Source organism: Palaemon carinicauda, chromosome 35 (genome assembly GCF_036898095.1).
Source record: "Palaemon carinicauda isolate YSFRI2023 chromosome 35, ASM3689809v2, whole genome shotgun sequence".
NCBI classification, from domain to species: domain Eukaryota; kingdom Metazoa; phylum Arthropoda; class Malacostraca; order Decapoda; family Palaemonidae; genus Palaemon; species Palaemon carinicauda.
Genome location: NC_090759.1, coordinates 20,920,413 through 20,935,671, shown reverse-complemented (window position 1 = coordinate 20,935,671; position 15,259 = coordinate 20,920,413). Strand labels below are relative to the sequence as shown.

Sequence of the window (15,259 nt, the reverse complement as noted above, 5' to 3'; positions counted from 1 at the left end):
TCTTCGGTTTAATTCTCTGGGAGTATCACTGTAGCAAATATCCCTTAGAAAGCTAACTAAAGGAACCTTCCATCAGGACGACATGGCCGAGCCCAAAAATTACGTTTATGTAACATCATCCTAAAGTTTAAAAGTTACTCTTTCAATTTTTATTTTGTAATAAACCTGTTTTGAAGTTACGCATGTTTTTTAATTTTCCAAAAAAGGATAAAATTCTCCAAATGATGTGGTCAACGTCCCTCAAAAACAACGATGTGGTTCTAGGGTTAATGGCTCTAGGGCCACTGCTCATGGAGGATAATTTCTTGGCTAACTAATTGTCCTGTAATGCTATTTAATAGCTTTAAATTCCTTCTATATTTTTTAAAATTTCGTCCATTCTTCCTTTGAATTTCGTTAAAAGATGAATACTCACTAAAATCCTTTTTTTACTAAAAACTAGCCATCCTTCATTGCCTAGAATACCTTCCAAGATGTGGTTCTTCCACTTTTGTGTGATGATTCCTCTAAAGTTTTTTGGTGGCTACAACAACAGATACTTTAAAAGAGGGAAGTGCAATACCTGTCATAATTCGATGAATTTGACAAAGTATTCCAGATCAAAGGATGGATCTATATGGAAATAGCAATCCAAGCAATTTTTAAATTTCATATATAGCTACCGTATTACTTTTGTGTTAATTATATACAAGGTGATGAAATTTAATAAATTTTTCAAAATCTCATATAATTTGTTCAACTTAATAACAACCTACTATCTTTGTACAAATTAAGAACAAGGTAATGATTCTACAAGAGGGATTTTCTGGGGTGACGATTCTACAGGAAGGGATTTTCATGTGAAGATTCTACAGGTGGGGGATTTTCATGAGACAATTCTACAGGTGGGGGATACTGAGGTGACAATTCTACAGGTTCATAATAGGATGGTGGAGGAAGAGGAGGCTTTCCCTCTTTCTCAGCAGAGGAATGAGGCAAACTTGATTTGTGTAATCTGTAATTTCTTCTAGAATAATCAGATCTTTCTGAGCCTTCGACTCGGGAGTAAGGTTTATGTTTATGAAATAACAGCTACTAGAGGAAAATTAGGTCTCAGAAACTTCTCTGCTGGTGAAGCATGATGCTGGGAAACAGGAGGAATAATTTTAGGAAAAGGAGCACAAAGTTCTGCGATCAGTTTGCTATCACTAGGATGAGGTAATGGTTTTATCTCTGATACTGCAGATTCTTTATTATTATCTGAAGATTTTGACGGATACGTAAATCACTGATGAAAGCTTACCATCTTCCAAAGAGGCTACTGGAGGACAGGGCAAAGTCCTTGAAGCAAGAGAGTTCACAGAGCAATATGCAACTAGGCAAAAACTCAGAAAATGTGTAATAATGGCAGGATATTCAGAAGGGAGACAAGTAATGGTGGCGGTACAAGGATGTGTGCCAATAGAAGGACTTGTAATAGTGGCAGCGCATTCGGCAGGAGGACGTGTAATGGTGGCACCATATTCAGTAGGTTCACCAACAGTGTGGTATGGTGCATGGCTTGTTCATGTTGTGGATACAGTGGCAGACGCGTCTCAAAGGTTTTGTGGGTACGCAGACGCGGAGATTGCTTGTAGGTGTGCAGACACACTGATGGGTTAGTACTAGCTCCATGACAATGATATAAAACATGCTGATCTTTCAGAAAAGATTTTCTATGAGAATCTTTCACTACTTCTATTGGGGAGAGGAAGCTGGACCTGTAAGACCCTATGGGGCAATAGGAAGGACTGACAAAAAAATCAGACCTTGAAGGGGAGTTGATAAGCTATTTTCAAGGAAAAAGATGGTGTACGAGGAGACACATGGTGTACGAGGAGACACAAGGTGTACGAGGAGACACATGGGTGTACAAGCAGACACATGGTGTACAGCCATAGACTGACGAGGAGTACACTTAATGGAATAATGGAAGAGAAATCTGAAAGGACTCCAACATATGCAATAAAAAAGTTGCTTGTACAAGCTTACCACACTTGTTGGTAGAGACTGCAAACGAGTAGGATTTTCAAATTCTGGTAAAAAGAGAGGCACTTTCACTAAGACATCGTCTCCCACCTGGATAAAGGCAGATGCTAAAGGATCACGATCCACTGAAAAATTCTCAGCCACGCTAAGAGGGCAAGAGACGTTACATCAATAAATTCGTTCACAAAAACTTGGTCGTCATCCATCGTTACCATGGTTTCTGGGAACTCCGATAACGAAGGATTGTACAAGGGAAGTTCAAGACTAGAAAATGAAGACAAGCTTCTTTTCCTCCTTTGAGACTAAAGCTGTTGAAGGGAAACGAGCCTGTTTGGTCTTCTTTTTCCTACGGCTGTTGATCTTCTCCCATTGGGAGGCCAACCACTCGCAACAAAAATCACAAAGTGAATTCATAACACATCTATGTTCTCTACAATTAGGGCATAAGGGATAAGGGTCTATGGCGACTCGACTCATAAAAGTGCCACGAGGGCAACTTTCAAGGCCTGGGCAGGTTTCCATTAACACTTGTTTAGCACTCATACTAAGTAGAGTACAGTATAAGAAAAAGGAACAACACAAAGGACTGAATAAGGTCAGTAACGGATGACCGATCGTAGTCACGACCAAGAGAAGAGAGAACACACAGCTATTAGCATCAACCCACCGAAGCACATAGTGGGCCCACAAAGCAGCCATACCAGGCTACCAGACCCACAGTAATTCTTCAACTTGGTCGTAACAACACTGCATCAGAGCTAACACCCATAAATAATTCAGATTTGTATCTGCACTGGAACAAATAAATATTCAATCATTTTGCCTATACAGTATTAATCTTTTATTTTGGTCATTCTCAGATTAAGGAATACATTTTGTAAAAATTCTAAAAATAAATATATCCAACTTTGGGAAAACTATTTTATAAAAAGTAACAACGTCAAAGAAAAAAAAATTATTCACACTTACCAAGGTAATTTGTTTGATAGGTCACTTCAATGCCATCCTCAGTCAGATAAGATGGATGATGGAATATTGCTGCATTATTGATAAGCACATTCAGCGTTTGTTCCCCTGTGTGAACAATCAAAATTTTAGTTATCAGTTTTCATCAGTAATCTCTCAAGCTGCCATTTTATTGACAATACAAAACTGAATACCCTAAAATTAATATTTACCTCTATAATTACAAAACTTTCATACTCCAGATCTAAGGTGAATGATCCAAAAATGGAATTTTGATCTAAAAATTTATTATTTCAATAATTACTTGTGGTTCACCCAATTCCAGAAAAATAATTCGGGATAGTGTGAACTCAACCTACCATAATAGTTCAGTAAGATCAAGTTGATACTTTTATTACTCAGTTTATGGGGAAATCAACTTCGGCAAAATGAAAAATTTGGAAAGTATTTGTGTTGTCCTAATATATGTAACAAAAACCTTGAGCTCTTTACAGTGGATATTATTTCAGCGAAGGCTGAAAACTAGCCAAAAGACTTTAAGCGAGGTATAACTAACCACCGCTAATTAGCAAGGGGTAGACTAGCTCCCACGTTCACACACTCACCGGTTGAGTAACATCACTTTACAATTGCACGTACGACTTTCCCTTAGATTATATGATGGCGTGTCAGGTATGTGTAAAGAGCTCAACGTTTATATAGTTGGTATAAATACAAATTATTTCAAAATTTGTCATTTGTTCCAACATGAATACAAACCCTTTCACAGTTTACAGTGGAGACTTACCCTTAAGTGGGTGGAAGTCCTAAAACCAACAGGCTGGTTCCTGTCCCTGGGTGTTATTCTGTACTTCACACAAGCTTAACAGAGACCCCTGACACCTCACAACTCTCTGAATACTGTATGTGAGAGATTTAATGGCCTGGGCAATCAAGTGAATGTGCGAGAACTCAACAATGTTACTTGACCAGGTAAGATAATATTTGGAGGTAAACTACACTTGTTTTTTCAAAATATTGGGAACAGTTTCCATGTACGCAAATGCACCGTCATACAGTATATATTTTACAGATTAAGTTCTGTTATGGTTACTTTGTCTATGTTTTACAGTTAAGTTATGATTGGGTTTAGTTTGTAGGAAATAGTTTTAAGTTTGATTATTATTTTGACTGAAAATTTGTTTGAGTTTGTAAGAAATATAGTTTTAAGGTTGTTTTGTCTTTAATTCCCTTCTAAGTGTCCAGTAGCTGATAACGTAAGGGGAAAGGTTGTGTTGAGAAGAAATATGACAAATTCGAAGATAATTTGTATTTTTCCTAACCATACAAACCTTAGCTATTTACAAAGGGGTTTACTTTTAGCGCAGCTGAAATGACGAGCCAATAGTTTTAACGAGGGTTAATTACCCCCGCGCTAGTTAGCGGGGGGTGGGGAAGGGTAGCTTGCTACCCCTCCCCCCTCCACACACCGGTGACTTGCTTCACTTCACTTAGAGGTAGGACTTGACTTGGGGGTCAGGGATGGCGGGCACATATGTGTAAATAGCTAAGGTTTGTATGGTTAGGAAAAATACAAATTATCTTTGAATTTGTCATTTATTCCGTAACCGAAATACAAACCACGCTATTTACAAAGGGTGACTTACCCCTTAGGAAGGGTGGAAAGTCCCCAGCCTTACTGACTTCGGCTTGCCCGGGGGCTCAATCCCTCAGTGAGCAGCACTAGAGAGAGGGAGCCCCAGTACCTCACAAGTTCCTAGCATCGCTAGGAACAAGTGGCCTACATAAGCAGTGTGAGGAGGAGAGTGTGACTCGTCCTATGAAGTTGACCTTGAGACCTTCAGATAGGAATTCTAGGATAGGACGTTCCCCATACCACCTCGTCAGGGTATGGGAGACGCAACAGTATTAAGCTTAATACTAGGAGCACAAAGAAGCATGGGTTACCTGCAGAGGTCGAGGTCAGCTATGCGAGGACCAGGAAGCTGCTTCCCCAAGAGAGGGGAGAATGAAGAAAGAGGTAAGGGTCAGACATACTCTTTCATTCACGCAGACTAAGACCGGGTAACAACGCCCTCAACCTACTGCTACTTGTCCAAAAAGGAGCCTGAGGTTAGACCAGCTGTTATGCAGCCACCACAGGGCCGATAGAAAACGTATCGAGGCTCCTGTGGGTCACGTCTTGCAGGTAGTGGGCTGTGAAGGTCGTTTGACGCTTCCAGACCCCAGCTTGAAGTACCTGCGTCACAGAGAAGTTTCTCTTGAAGGCCAGGGATGTAGCAATACCCCTGACATCGTGGGCCCGAGGGCGACGTGACGGAGGAGGGTCAGGATTCAGGGTATGGTGGATAACCCTTCGAATCCAAGCTGAGATGGTGTTCCTGGTGACCCTCCTCTTTGTCCTGCCTGTGCTCACAAACAAAGCTCGCACATGAGGACGGACTGCAGCCGTTCTCTTCAAGTAGTGCCTCAGACACCTCACTACTGGACATAGTGGCAGCTGGTCTGGGTCGTTTGTTACAGAACGGAGACTCGCGATCCTGAAAGAGTCGAACCGAGGATCCGGCACTCCAGGATTCTGAGTCTTGGCCACAAACTCAGGGACGAACCTGACCGTTACCTCCCCCCATCCCCTTGAATGGGCGATGCCGTACGAGAGACCATGAAGTTCACTAACTCGCTTGGCCGAAGCCAAGGCGAGTAGGAAAGTTGTCTTCCAAGACAGGTGGCGATCGGAGGCCTGGCGTAATGGCTCGAAGGGAGGTCTCTTAAGAGACCTGAGGACTCGAACCACGTTCCAAGGAGGGGGTCTCACTTCCGACTGTGGGCAGGTAAGCTCATAGCTACGTATGAGTAAAGAGAGTTCTAGCGATGAAGAAATATCCACGCCCTTCAATCTGAAGGCCAAGCTTAAGGCTGAGCGATAGCCTTTCACTGCCGAGACAGAAAGGCGCATTTCTTCTCGCAGATACACGAGGAAGTCCGCTATTGCTGGAATAGTGGCATCGAGTGGAGAGATACCCCTTCCACGACACCAACCACAAAAGACTCTCCACTTTGCTTGGTAGACTACCTCAGAGGACCTTTGCAGGTGCCGAGACATTCTCTCCGCAACCTGTTGCGAAAAGCCTCTCTCCGCGAGTAGACGCTGGATAGTCTCCAGGCGTGAAGCCGAAGCGAGGCTACGGCCCTGTGAGGGACGCCGGAGTGGGGTTGTCTGAGAAGCTCGTGTCGTGGAGGAAGCTCCCTTGGGAGTTCCGTCAGGAGTTGCAGAAGGTCCGGAAACCATTCCGCGTGATGCCGTAGCGGAGCTACCAGAATCATCGAACAGTTGACCGATAGTCTGGTCCTGTTGAGCACCCTTCTCATCAGACAGAATGGTGGGAAGGCGTACACGTCGATGTTGTCCAACCGTTGCTGGAAAGCATCTTGCCAGAGTGCCTTGGGGTCCGGGACTGGTGAGCAGTACAGGGGCAGCTTGAAGTTCAAGGCTGTTGCGAACAAGTCCACAGTCGGGGAACCCCACAAAGTCAGGACTTTGTTGGCTATCTGAGGATCCAAAGACCACTCGGTACTCACTATCTGCGAAGCCCTGCTCAGACTGTCGGCGAGCACATTACTCTTGCCAGGAATGAAGCGAGCTGATAGTGTTATCGAGTGGGTTTCGGTCCACCTCAGAGTCTCTACTGCAAGATGGGATAGCTGTTGCGAAAAAGTGCCTCCCTGCTTGTTGATATAAGCCACTACCGTGGTGTTGTCGCTCATCACCACCACGGAGTGACCCGCCAGGGACCGTTGGAACTGCTGAAGAGCCAGAAAGACGGCCTTCAATTCTAGAAGGTTGATGTGTAGGCACTTTTCTGATTCTGACCAAAGGCCTGAGGCCCTCTGGTTCAGAACGTGGGCCCCCCACCCTTCTTTTGACGCGTCCGAAAACAGAGACAATTCCGGGGGGGGGGGGGGGGGGACGAGAAGACTCACTCCTTTCTGCAGGTTCTCGTCAGCCAGCCACCACCGCAAGTCCGTCTGTTCCAGAGACCCCATTGGGATCCGAATGTCCGGGGAATTGGATCCTTGATTCCACCGGGACTTGAGCCGCCAATGAAGGGATCTCATCCTGAGGCGGCTGTTTGGAACCAGACGGGCCAGGGAGGATAGGTGGCCTAAGAGACGCAACCACGATTGGGCGGGGAGTTCTTTTCGCCTGAGGAAGGGTTCCGCCACCCTCCTCAGCCTTGCTATCCGGTCGTCTGATGGAAAGGCTTTGTGGAGATTGGTGTCTATTAGCATGCCTAGATAAACCAGTCGTTGGGACGGCTGCAGAGAGGACTTCTCGAGGTTTACCACGATCCCCAGATCCTGGCAAAGATCCAGAAGCCTGTCTCGGTGCCGAAGAAGGGTCGACTCCGAGTCTTCTAGGATCAGCCAATCGTCCAGGTAACGAAGGAGACGAATGCCGTTCCTGTGCGCCCAAGATGAAATCAGGGTGAACACTGGTGAACACCTGAGGAGCTGTGGAGAGACCGAAACACAGCACCTTGAACTGGTAGATCTTGTTGTCTAGGCAGAATCTCAGGTACTTCCTGGAAGACGGATGGATTGGGATCTGGAAGTACGCGTCCTTTAGATCCAGTGTACACATGAAGTCTTGTGGTCTCACCGCAAGTCTGACCGTGTCTGCTGTCTCCATGCTGAACCGGGTTTGTTTGACAAACCTGTTCAGAGCTGAGAGATCGATGACGGGTCTCCAGCCTCCAGTAGCCTTCTCTACAAGAAAGAGTCGACTGAAGAAGCCTGGGGAGCCGTCCACGACCTCCTGGAGAGCACCCTTCTCGAGCATGGTCTCGACTTCGGCCTGAAGGGCCAGCCCCTTTGCCGATCCCGTGGCATAGGAGCTCAACGACACTGGATTCGCTGTCAGGGGAGGTTGAGATGTTGTGAACGGGACGCGATAACCTTGGCTGATCACAGAGACCGTCCAAGCATCGGCCCCGTGTTGCTGCCACCTGCGGACGCAACGCTGAAGGCATCCCCCCACAGGTGGACATGCAGGGGGACTGCCACCCCTAGGGCTTGCGGCCGCGGCCGCCACCCCTAGGAGTCTTGCCTCCCCTGGAGAACTTACCGCCCCTCTTGACCTTGGCTGGAAAGGGCTGGGGCTTAGACACCACTTTCTTAGCTGCCGGTGCCTGTCTGGGAGCCTTACGAGGCTGTTGCTGCTGTTGTGGCGGGGCTGGAGGCTTATAGGGCCGAGTTGTAAGGGCCCTGTGGAGGAGGGAGTCCGTGCTGGATTTCCTCCACCTCTCAGCCGTTCGCTCCATGTCTTGAGGCTCAAACAGGCTCTCCCCCAGAAGGGAAGCATGTCGGAGCCTACACACATCTACGGCGGGGACCTTCGGATGGAATCTCTCGGACACAGCATCGCGACGCTTCAACACCGAGTTGGACCACAGGGTGGTAACCTGGTGCGCCAAAAACTCGATGGAGCGGGTGCCCGAGAGCAAGGTCTCTAGGGCCTTCCTATTGGTCTCCTTGGACAAGTCCTCCGATCGCAATAGGATGCCCAGAGATCCTAGCCAGAAGTCTAGCCACGAAGTGGCCTGCATGGCACACTTAGCGACCTTCTCGTGGTTAAGGATCTCTGCCGCCGAGAACGACACCTGCCGGGCAGAGAGTTTCTCAAGGGAAACTCCCTTCGCCAGCTCCTCCACAGAGTGATGGAGAGGAAGAGCGAGGTTGTGCTCACCCAGGATCTCGAAATACCTCCTCTGTCGGAGCCTACACACATCTACGGCGGGGACCTTCGGATGGAATCTCTCGGACACAGCATCGCGACGCTTCAACACCGAGTTGGCCCACAGGGTGGTAACCTGGTGCACCAAAAACTCGATGGAGCGGGTGCCCGAGAGCAAGAAGGTCTCTAGGGCCTTCCTATTGGTCTCCTTGGACAAGTCCTCCGATCGCAATAGGATGCCCAGAGATCCTAGCCAAAAGTCCAGCCACGAAGTGGCCTGCATGGCACACTTAGCGACCTTCTCGTGGTTAAGGATCTCTGCCGCCGAGAACGACACCTGCCGGGCAGAGAGTTTCTCAAGGGAAACTCCCTTCGCCAGCTCCTCCACAGAGTGATGGAGAGGAAGAGCGAGGTTGTGCTCACCCAGGATCTCGAAATACCTCCTCTGCTGGAGGCGAGGAGGAGGGATGAGCTTGTTCCCGGCAGTGGAACGACTGGAGGAGGCAAGAAGTGCAAGCTGAGCGTTGGCCCTAGCCCTGGCACTCTTCAGCCCCCGAGACCAGGGCAGAGCTGCACTGGTCTTAGGGGCCTTCCGAACGTCAAACACTTCATCCAGAATCGTGTCTTTGCCTTCACGGGGGGCGATGACTGGATCCGTAAGCCTGTTAAGTTGCCTTATCAGGCTTAGGACCTGCTAGAAGGCATGTTCGGATTCTTGCTGTTCTCCTCCCTGCGGGCTGGCAGCTAAGTCTCCTGCCCCAGGAATCTCCTCCTGGGGTGATACGAGGACATTCCCCTGGGTAGTCGTGGGTTCCTGACGAATCCTTGCAGAGGATTTAGGGACGGTCTTGGAATCCTTGGATTCCCTCCTGGGAGGGATACAGGATCCCAACAACGAGGTTCGAGGGGCCCCTTCCTCACGAGACGATTCTCCTGCCTGAAGCGAAGTCTCCCCCCTTGGTGCCGAGGGGAAGACTACCGCCCCACTGGACTCACCTGAGGACGGAAAGGCCTCGTCCACGGGAGAAGGAGAGAGTACTCGTGCAGGAGAAGGGACCTTCGCGACCGACCTCTTGGGAACCAACTTCGCCCTGGGGGAAGTCACCACGAAGTCCACTCCTCTCTTTCTCTTCAGCGTAGGAGAGACAGCCATTGGTTTGTTACCCTGGCCGGCGAGTGCTGGTTTCATAACCCTCACTAACGCCCGTGCCAGAGGACCAAACCAAGTCTGCTGCTCCAAGGACACAGAGTCCGAAATCCTCGCTAAAGGGAAAGGGATCGGGCGATCCTTTGGAGTGGACACGACGGTACCTGCCTGAAAAGAAGGTGGGGAAGAATGCTGTACTAACCTCTCCTCGTCCTGCACTACCAACCTGTGTTTGGATGGAGGTGATCCCGAGTGCCGTCTAGGAGCACTCGTTCCTGCTGCTACCACCGGCTGCGGAAATCGCCGCGAACGATGGTCGCGCGAGGGTGATTGGTCGCGCGGGCGAGCGATCGCGTGGGTGCGCAGGTGGATGATCGCGCGGGCGCACAGGCGAGCGGTCGCGCGGGCGCGCAGGCGAGCGGTCACGCAGGCGAGTGGGCGCGAGGGTGGGCAGGAAAATGAACGCGTGTCTGAGGCGACGAACGCAAGCGTTGGCGCGACGGCGAGGGAACACGCTGCCGCGTAGGTGAGGAAGATCGCTGGCGATGTAGATCCACAGGCGATCGATGACGAGCTGGTGAGTGCAGTCGCTCAAGTTGGCGATGGCGCAATGTGGCATGTCGACGCACTGGCGTGCGATGGTGAGCAGCATGCGCAGGTTAATGACCGCGTAATGGTAAGCGATGGCGAGCAGCATGCGCAGGTAAATGATCGCGTGATGGGGTGCGATGGTGATCAGCATCCGCAGGAGGGCGATCGTGCAGGGGCGAGTGATGGCGAGCAGCATGCGCAGGAGGGCGATCGTGCAGGGGCATGCGATGGCGATCAGCATGCGCAGGTGGCCGATCGCGAGATGGGGTGCGATGGTGATCAGCATCCGCAGGAGGGCGATCGTGCAGGGGCGAGCGATGGCGAGCAGCATACGCAGGAGGGCGATCGTGCAATGGCGAGCGAAGGCGAGCAGCATGCGCAGGCGGGCGATAGCGCGATGGCGAGCTAGAAGCTGGCGAACCATGTTCCTTCAGGAGCGTGCTGGCGAAGAGGTAATCGCTGACGCGTAGGTGATCGCTGGCGAGCTGGAGATCGCTGGCGAGCAGAAGGTCGACGCGTGTCATGTGAAAGGACAGGTGGCGCGGCGCGTTCACGAGCAGGAACTGGGAGATCGCTGGCGCGTTGGCGAACATGTGTTTTTGACACACGCGCAGCACGATGTTGCGTAGCCACAGGACCAGGCAGATGGTGATTGATTGATTGATTGATTGATTGAAAGTTTTCTGGCATCCTGACATCTAAGGTCATTGACGCCGATACCATTTACTATATATGAAAATTAAAAGAGAATTCGATTAAAACCATAAAAATTAAGAAGTCATTAAAATAGTTAAATAGTTTTCAGAAGACCTGCTTCTGAAATAAATCTAAAAATTCCGCTCGCATAGTAAGACACATCATGTCCAAGAATCTTGGCAAGGATAAACCTGCCATCCTCACCTCGAGCCTCAAACAGATATCTATTTCTTAAGTTAGTAAAATTAGGGCATTCGGTCAACAAATGCCTCACTGTTAAAGGTACTAAGCAGTCCTCGCAATACGGTTGGTGTTGGCCCTTCAGCAGAAGCTCGTGTGTCAACCGTGTGTGACCAATACGGAGACGACAAAGAGTCGTCTCCCATTTTCGGGGAATCATGTTATACCTCCAAGGTGATATGATATTTGTTACTTCCCTCATTTTATTGCCGTCTTGACTGTCCCAGTGCTGTTGCCATTTATCACAAACCAATTTCTTGATGTAAGGTAGGAGATCGTTACATGGAATGGGATACCTCCTTGGTAGCAACTCGGATGCCGCATTCTTCGCCAGTAAATCTGCCTTCTCATTCCCAGACACACCTACATGTGCTGGAACCCAACAAAATCGAACAGTTATACCTTTCCGTCCAATAATAAAAAGCCATTCTAAAATCTTTAAAACTAGAGGGTTACTAGAATTAAAAACTTCTAAAGCTTGAAGAACACTCCTTGCATCACTAAAAATTGTAAAATTACCCTCCTTTTCCAAAGCTATTTTCTCAATAGCGGTTAATATGCCATACAGTTCGGCAGTAAATATGGAAGCTGTTAGAGGAAGTGCACCTCTACAATTAAAATCATTACTATGTACTCCAAATCCAACGCCAGCATCAGATTTGGAGCCATCAGTATATATAAAAGTCGATCCCCTATGTTCTTCGACATGTTCCATAAAAAGAGACCTGGATTCTAAGTCAGTCATATTCTTCTTAACTCCAATAAAGTATTTACAAAAAGATATGTCAGGTAATTTCCATGGAGGTGTTGATGATACCTTGAATGGAAGTACCTTATTTCTAATTATATCCAGACTATTTAAAAATCGTTTCACCCGAAAGCCATAAGGTTGAGGAGATTTTGGGTGCAACTCAAAGTATGATGCGTGTCTTACAAGGCTTGCAGTCTGAAAGGCTAGAGAGCTAGGGAGTCTTTGCAATCTAAACCAATACCGAAGAATGGAAGACATTCGGTAAAGGTCTAGAGGTAACTCTCCAGCATCAACAAGGAGACTTGGGATAGGCGAGGTTTTAAAAGCTCCAGTAGATAATCTAATACCTGCATGATGTATCGAGTCTAATATTTTTAACCGGCTTGGGGTGGCTGAAGAATATACCTCACAACCATAACTAATTTTGGAAAAAATCAAGGCCTTGTATAATTTTAAAATAGTATTGCGGTCTGCCCCCCATGATGTATGGGACAATACTTTTAATATATTCAGAGCTTCAACACATTTAGCTTTTAGCGCTTTTAGGTGAAAAACCCATGTAAGTCTACAGTCAAATATCAAACCTAAAAATTTGGTTTCCGATACACATGGTATCCGTTGACCTTTAATGTATATATCCGGGTCTGGATGTACTCCCCGGATACGACAAAAATGAACAATGGTAGTTTTACTTGTCGAGAACTTAAATCCATTCATGTCAGCCCACTGGATAATTTTATCAATAGAGAGTTGGATTTTTCTCTCAACCATTGCCATTCTAGTGCCAGCAAATGATATTGAGAGATCATCCACAAATAGTGTTGAGAGAACATCCTGGGGAATGGCTGAGGATATCTCATTAATTGCTAGTGCAAAAAGGGTTACACTCAGCACACTACCCTGAGGAACTCCTTCTTCTTGGCACTTACTCTCTGATAGAGTTTCCCCCACTCTCACTTGAAAAACTCTACGTGAAAGAAATGACTGAATAAATAGTGGCAGCTCTCCTCTCAATCCCAATTCATGAATGGTTTTAAGAATACCATATCTCCATGTGGTATCATATGCCTTTTCAAGGTCAAAAAATACTGTAACATGGTGCTGTTTGGAAGCAAAGGCTTCACAAATAGAAGACTCAAGTCGTATCAACACATCAGTCGTTGACTGCATTTTTCGGAATCCACATTGAATCGGTGATAAAATACCTTTCTTTTCAAGGTACCATATCAGCCTTGCATTGACCATCTTCTCCATGATTTTACATAAACAAGATGTCAATGCAATAGGACGATAGTTTGCTGCTAAAAACTTGTCTTTACCGGATTTTAAAAAGGCTAAAATAATGGCTAGTTCCCAAACACTTGGGTAGCTATGATCATGCCATATTCTATTAATAATGCTTAAAATAAATAGCTTTGTATTAAAATGTACATGTTTAATCATTGCATATGGAATTCCATCGGGTCCAGGGGCTGCATCGTTGCAATGAGCAAGTGCGGAATCAAATTCTCTTTCAGTGAAAGGAGAATTATACGACTCTTCCCTTTTTGTTGCAAAATTTAAAATTTTATTTTCTTCAGTGCTCCTATACTGGTGACCAGGGGCTCCTTCACACTTGCTGGATACATTTGAAAAATGATTAGCCAGGGCATTGCTAACTTCATTTGCTTCAGTTACATACTGGCCATTCACCTTCAACACTGGTGGTGGGTTGGGGGTGAATTTGCCAGCTATCTTTTTTACTTTCCTCCACACAGAAGATGGTGGTGTTCTACTGTTAATAGAGGAAACAAAAGACATCCATGACTGGCGCCTTGCTTCTTTCATGGCACGACGGAACTGTGCTCTACACTTCTTGTACATTATTAAATTCTCATCAGTTCTGCGTCTACGCAATCGTGTTAGAGATCTTCTTGTGGCTCTGTGGAGTGCAGTTAGTTCTGAAGACCACCACGGGACTGGTTGTCGTTTGAATAACCCTGTTGTTTTGGGAATTGAATTGACTCCTGCTGTATGAAGAGTTCCATTCAGTAGGTCTATGGCATCATCAACACTTTCAAACTGTTCTGCTCTCCCTTCGATTTCACTTAGCTCACAAAATTTAACCCAGTCTGCCTTGTCTAGATTCCAACGTGGCGATCTTTGCAAAGGCGGACCCTTGTTGGTGTTTATAATGATTGGTGCATGATCACTAGTATGCCAATCATCTAATGTCCTCCAATCAAAATCAAGAAGGCAGTTAGAGCTTGCAATTGAAAGGTCAATGCAGGACAAAGTACCTGTCTGAACATGAAAGTGTGTGGGCTCTCCTGTATTAAGGAGTCCCACATCCTCATTCTCCACAATTGATGAGATAATATTGCCCCTTGTGTTGGCCAAAACATCACCCCATAAAGGATGTCTACCATTCATATCTCCCAGTAAGAGAAAAGGTTGAGGGAGTTGTTGAATGACCTCTGCTAAATCATCATATAAAATATTATCATTTGGAGGTAAGTACAGAGAGCATATTGTATATTTTCTCCCTATATCAATTTGTACAACAACTGCCTGCAGAGTTGTACGTATAGACATGGGTATTTGGGGAACATCTCGAAGAATGTACATGAGACTTCCACCATGGCTCCCTGCTTGTTGATTATATGGTGTTCTATAGCTAACATACTCTCGAGGACTAGGAGTGTTAGAATCAAGCATACTTTCCTGTAGACATACAATTATGGGGGAATGCTCATGAATTAGGAGCTTAAGTTCTTCATATTTCGCCCTCAAACCCTGACAGTTCCATTGCAAAATGGAGGAGAAAACTATGGATTATTTCTGGAAGACATCTTGGATGAGGTCTTCCCATTAGCAGTTTTTAATGTAACATTATTACCAGTAGGTTTCTTCAGAGGTGGTCTTGTTATGTTGGGTTTAACGTTGGTGATTTTCTTTGTATTCTTTTTATCTATTTGTTGAGGTGGATGGTGGACCTCAACTTGAATTTCTGATTTATTCAGTCCATCTTCTGGTTCATTAGAAACATCAACAGACAAAACATCAAATTTATTTGATGTCATAACCTTAACGTTTCTAATGGAGGGTGGAGAGAGAGATGGAGGTCTCTCTCTTTTGCGATTAATAG

General features: G+C 46.5%; 1 protein-coding gene across 1 annotated transcript in view; it reads right to left on the bottom strand.

Annotated features, from left to right (window-relative positions):
* The window catches only part of LOC137627189 (WW domain-containing oxidoreductase-like), a 65,295-nt gene that overhangs the window by 18,426 nt on the left and 31,610 nt on the right, over positions 1 to 15,259 (bottom strand). The window contains exon 3 of the mRNA XM_068358266.1: positions 2,977 to 3,081. Coding sequence (XP_068214367.1) covers positions 2,977 to 3,081 — 105 coding nt within the window. The remainder of the gene's footprint in view (positions 1 to 2,976; positions 3,082 to 15,259) is intronic.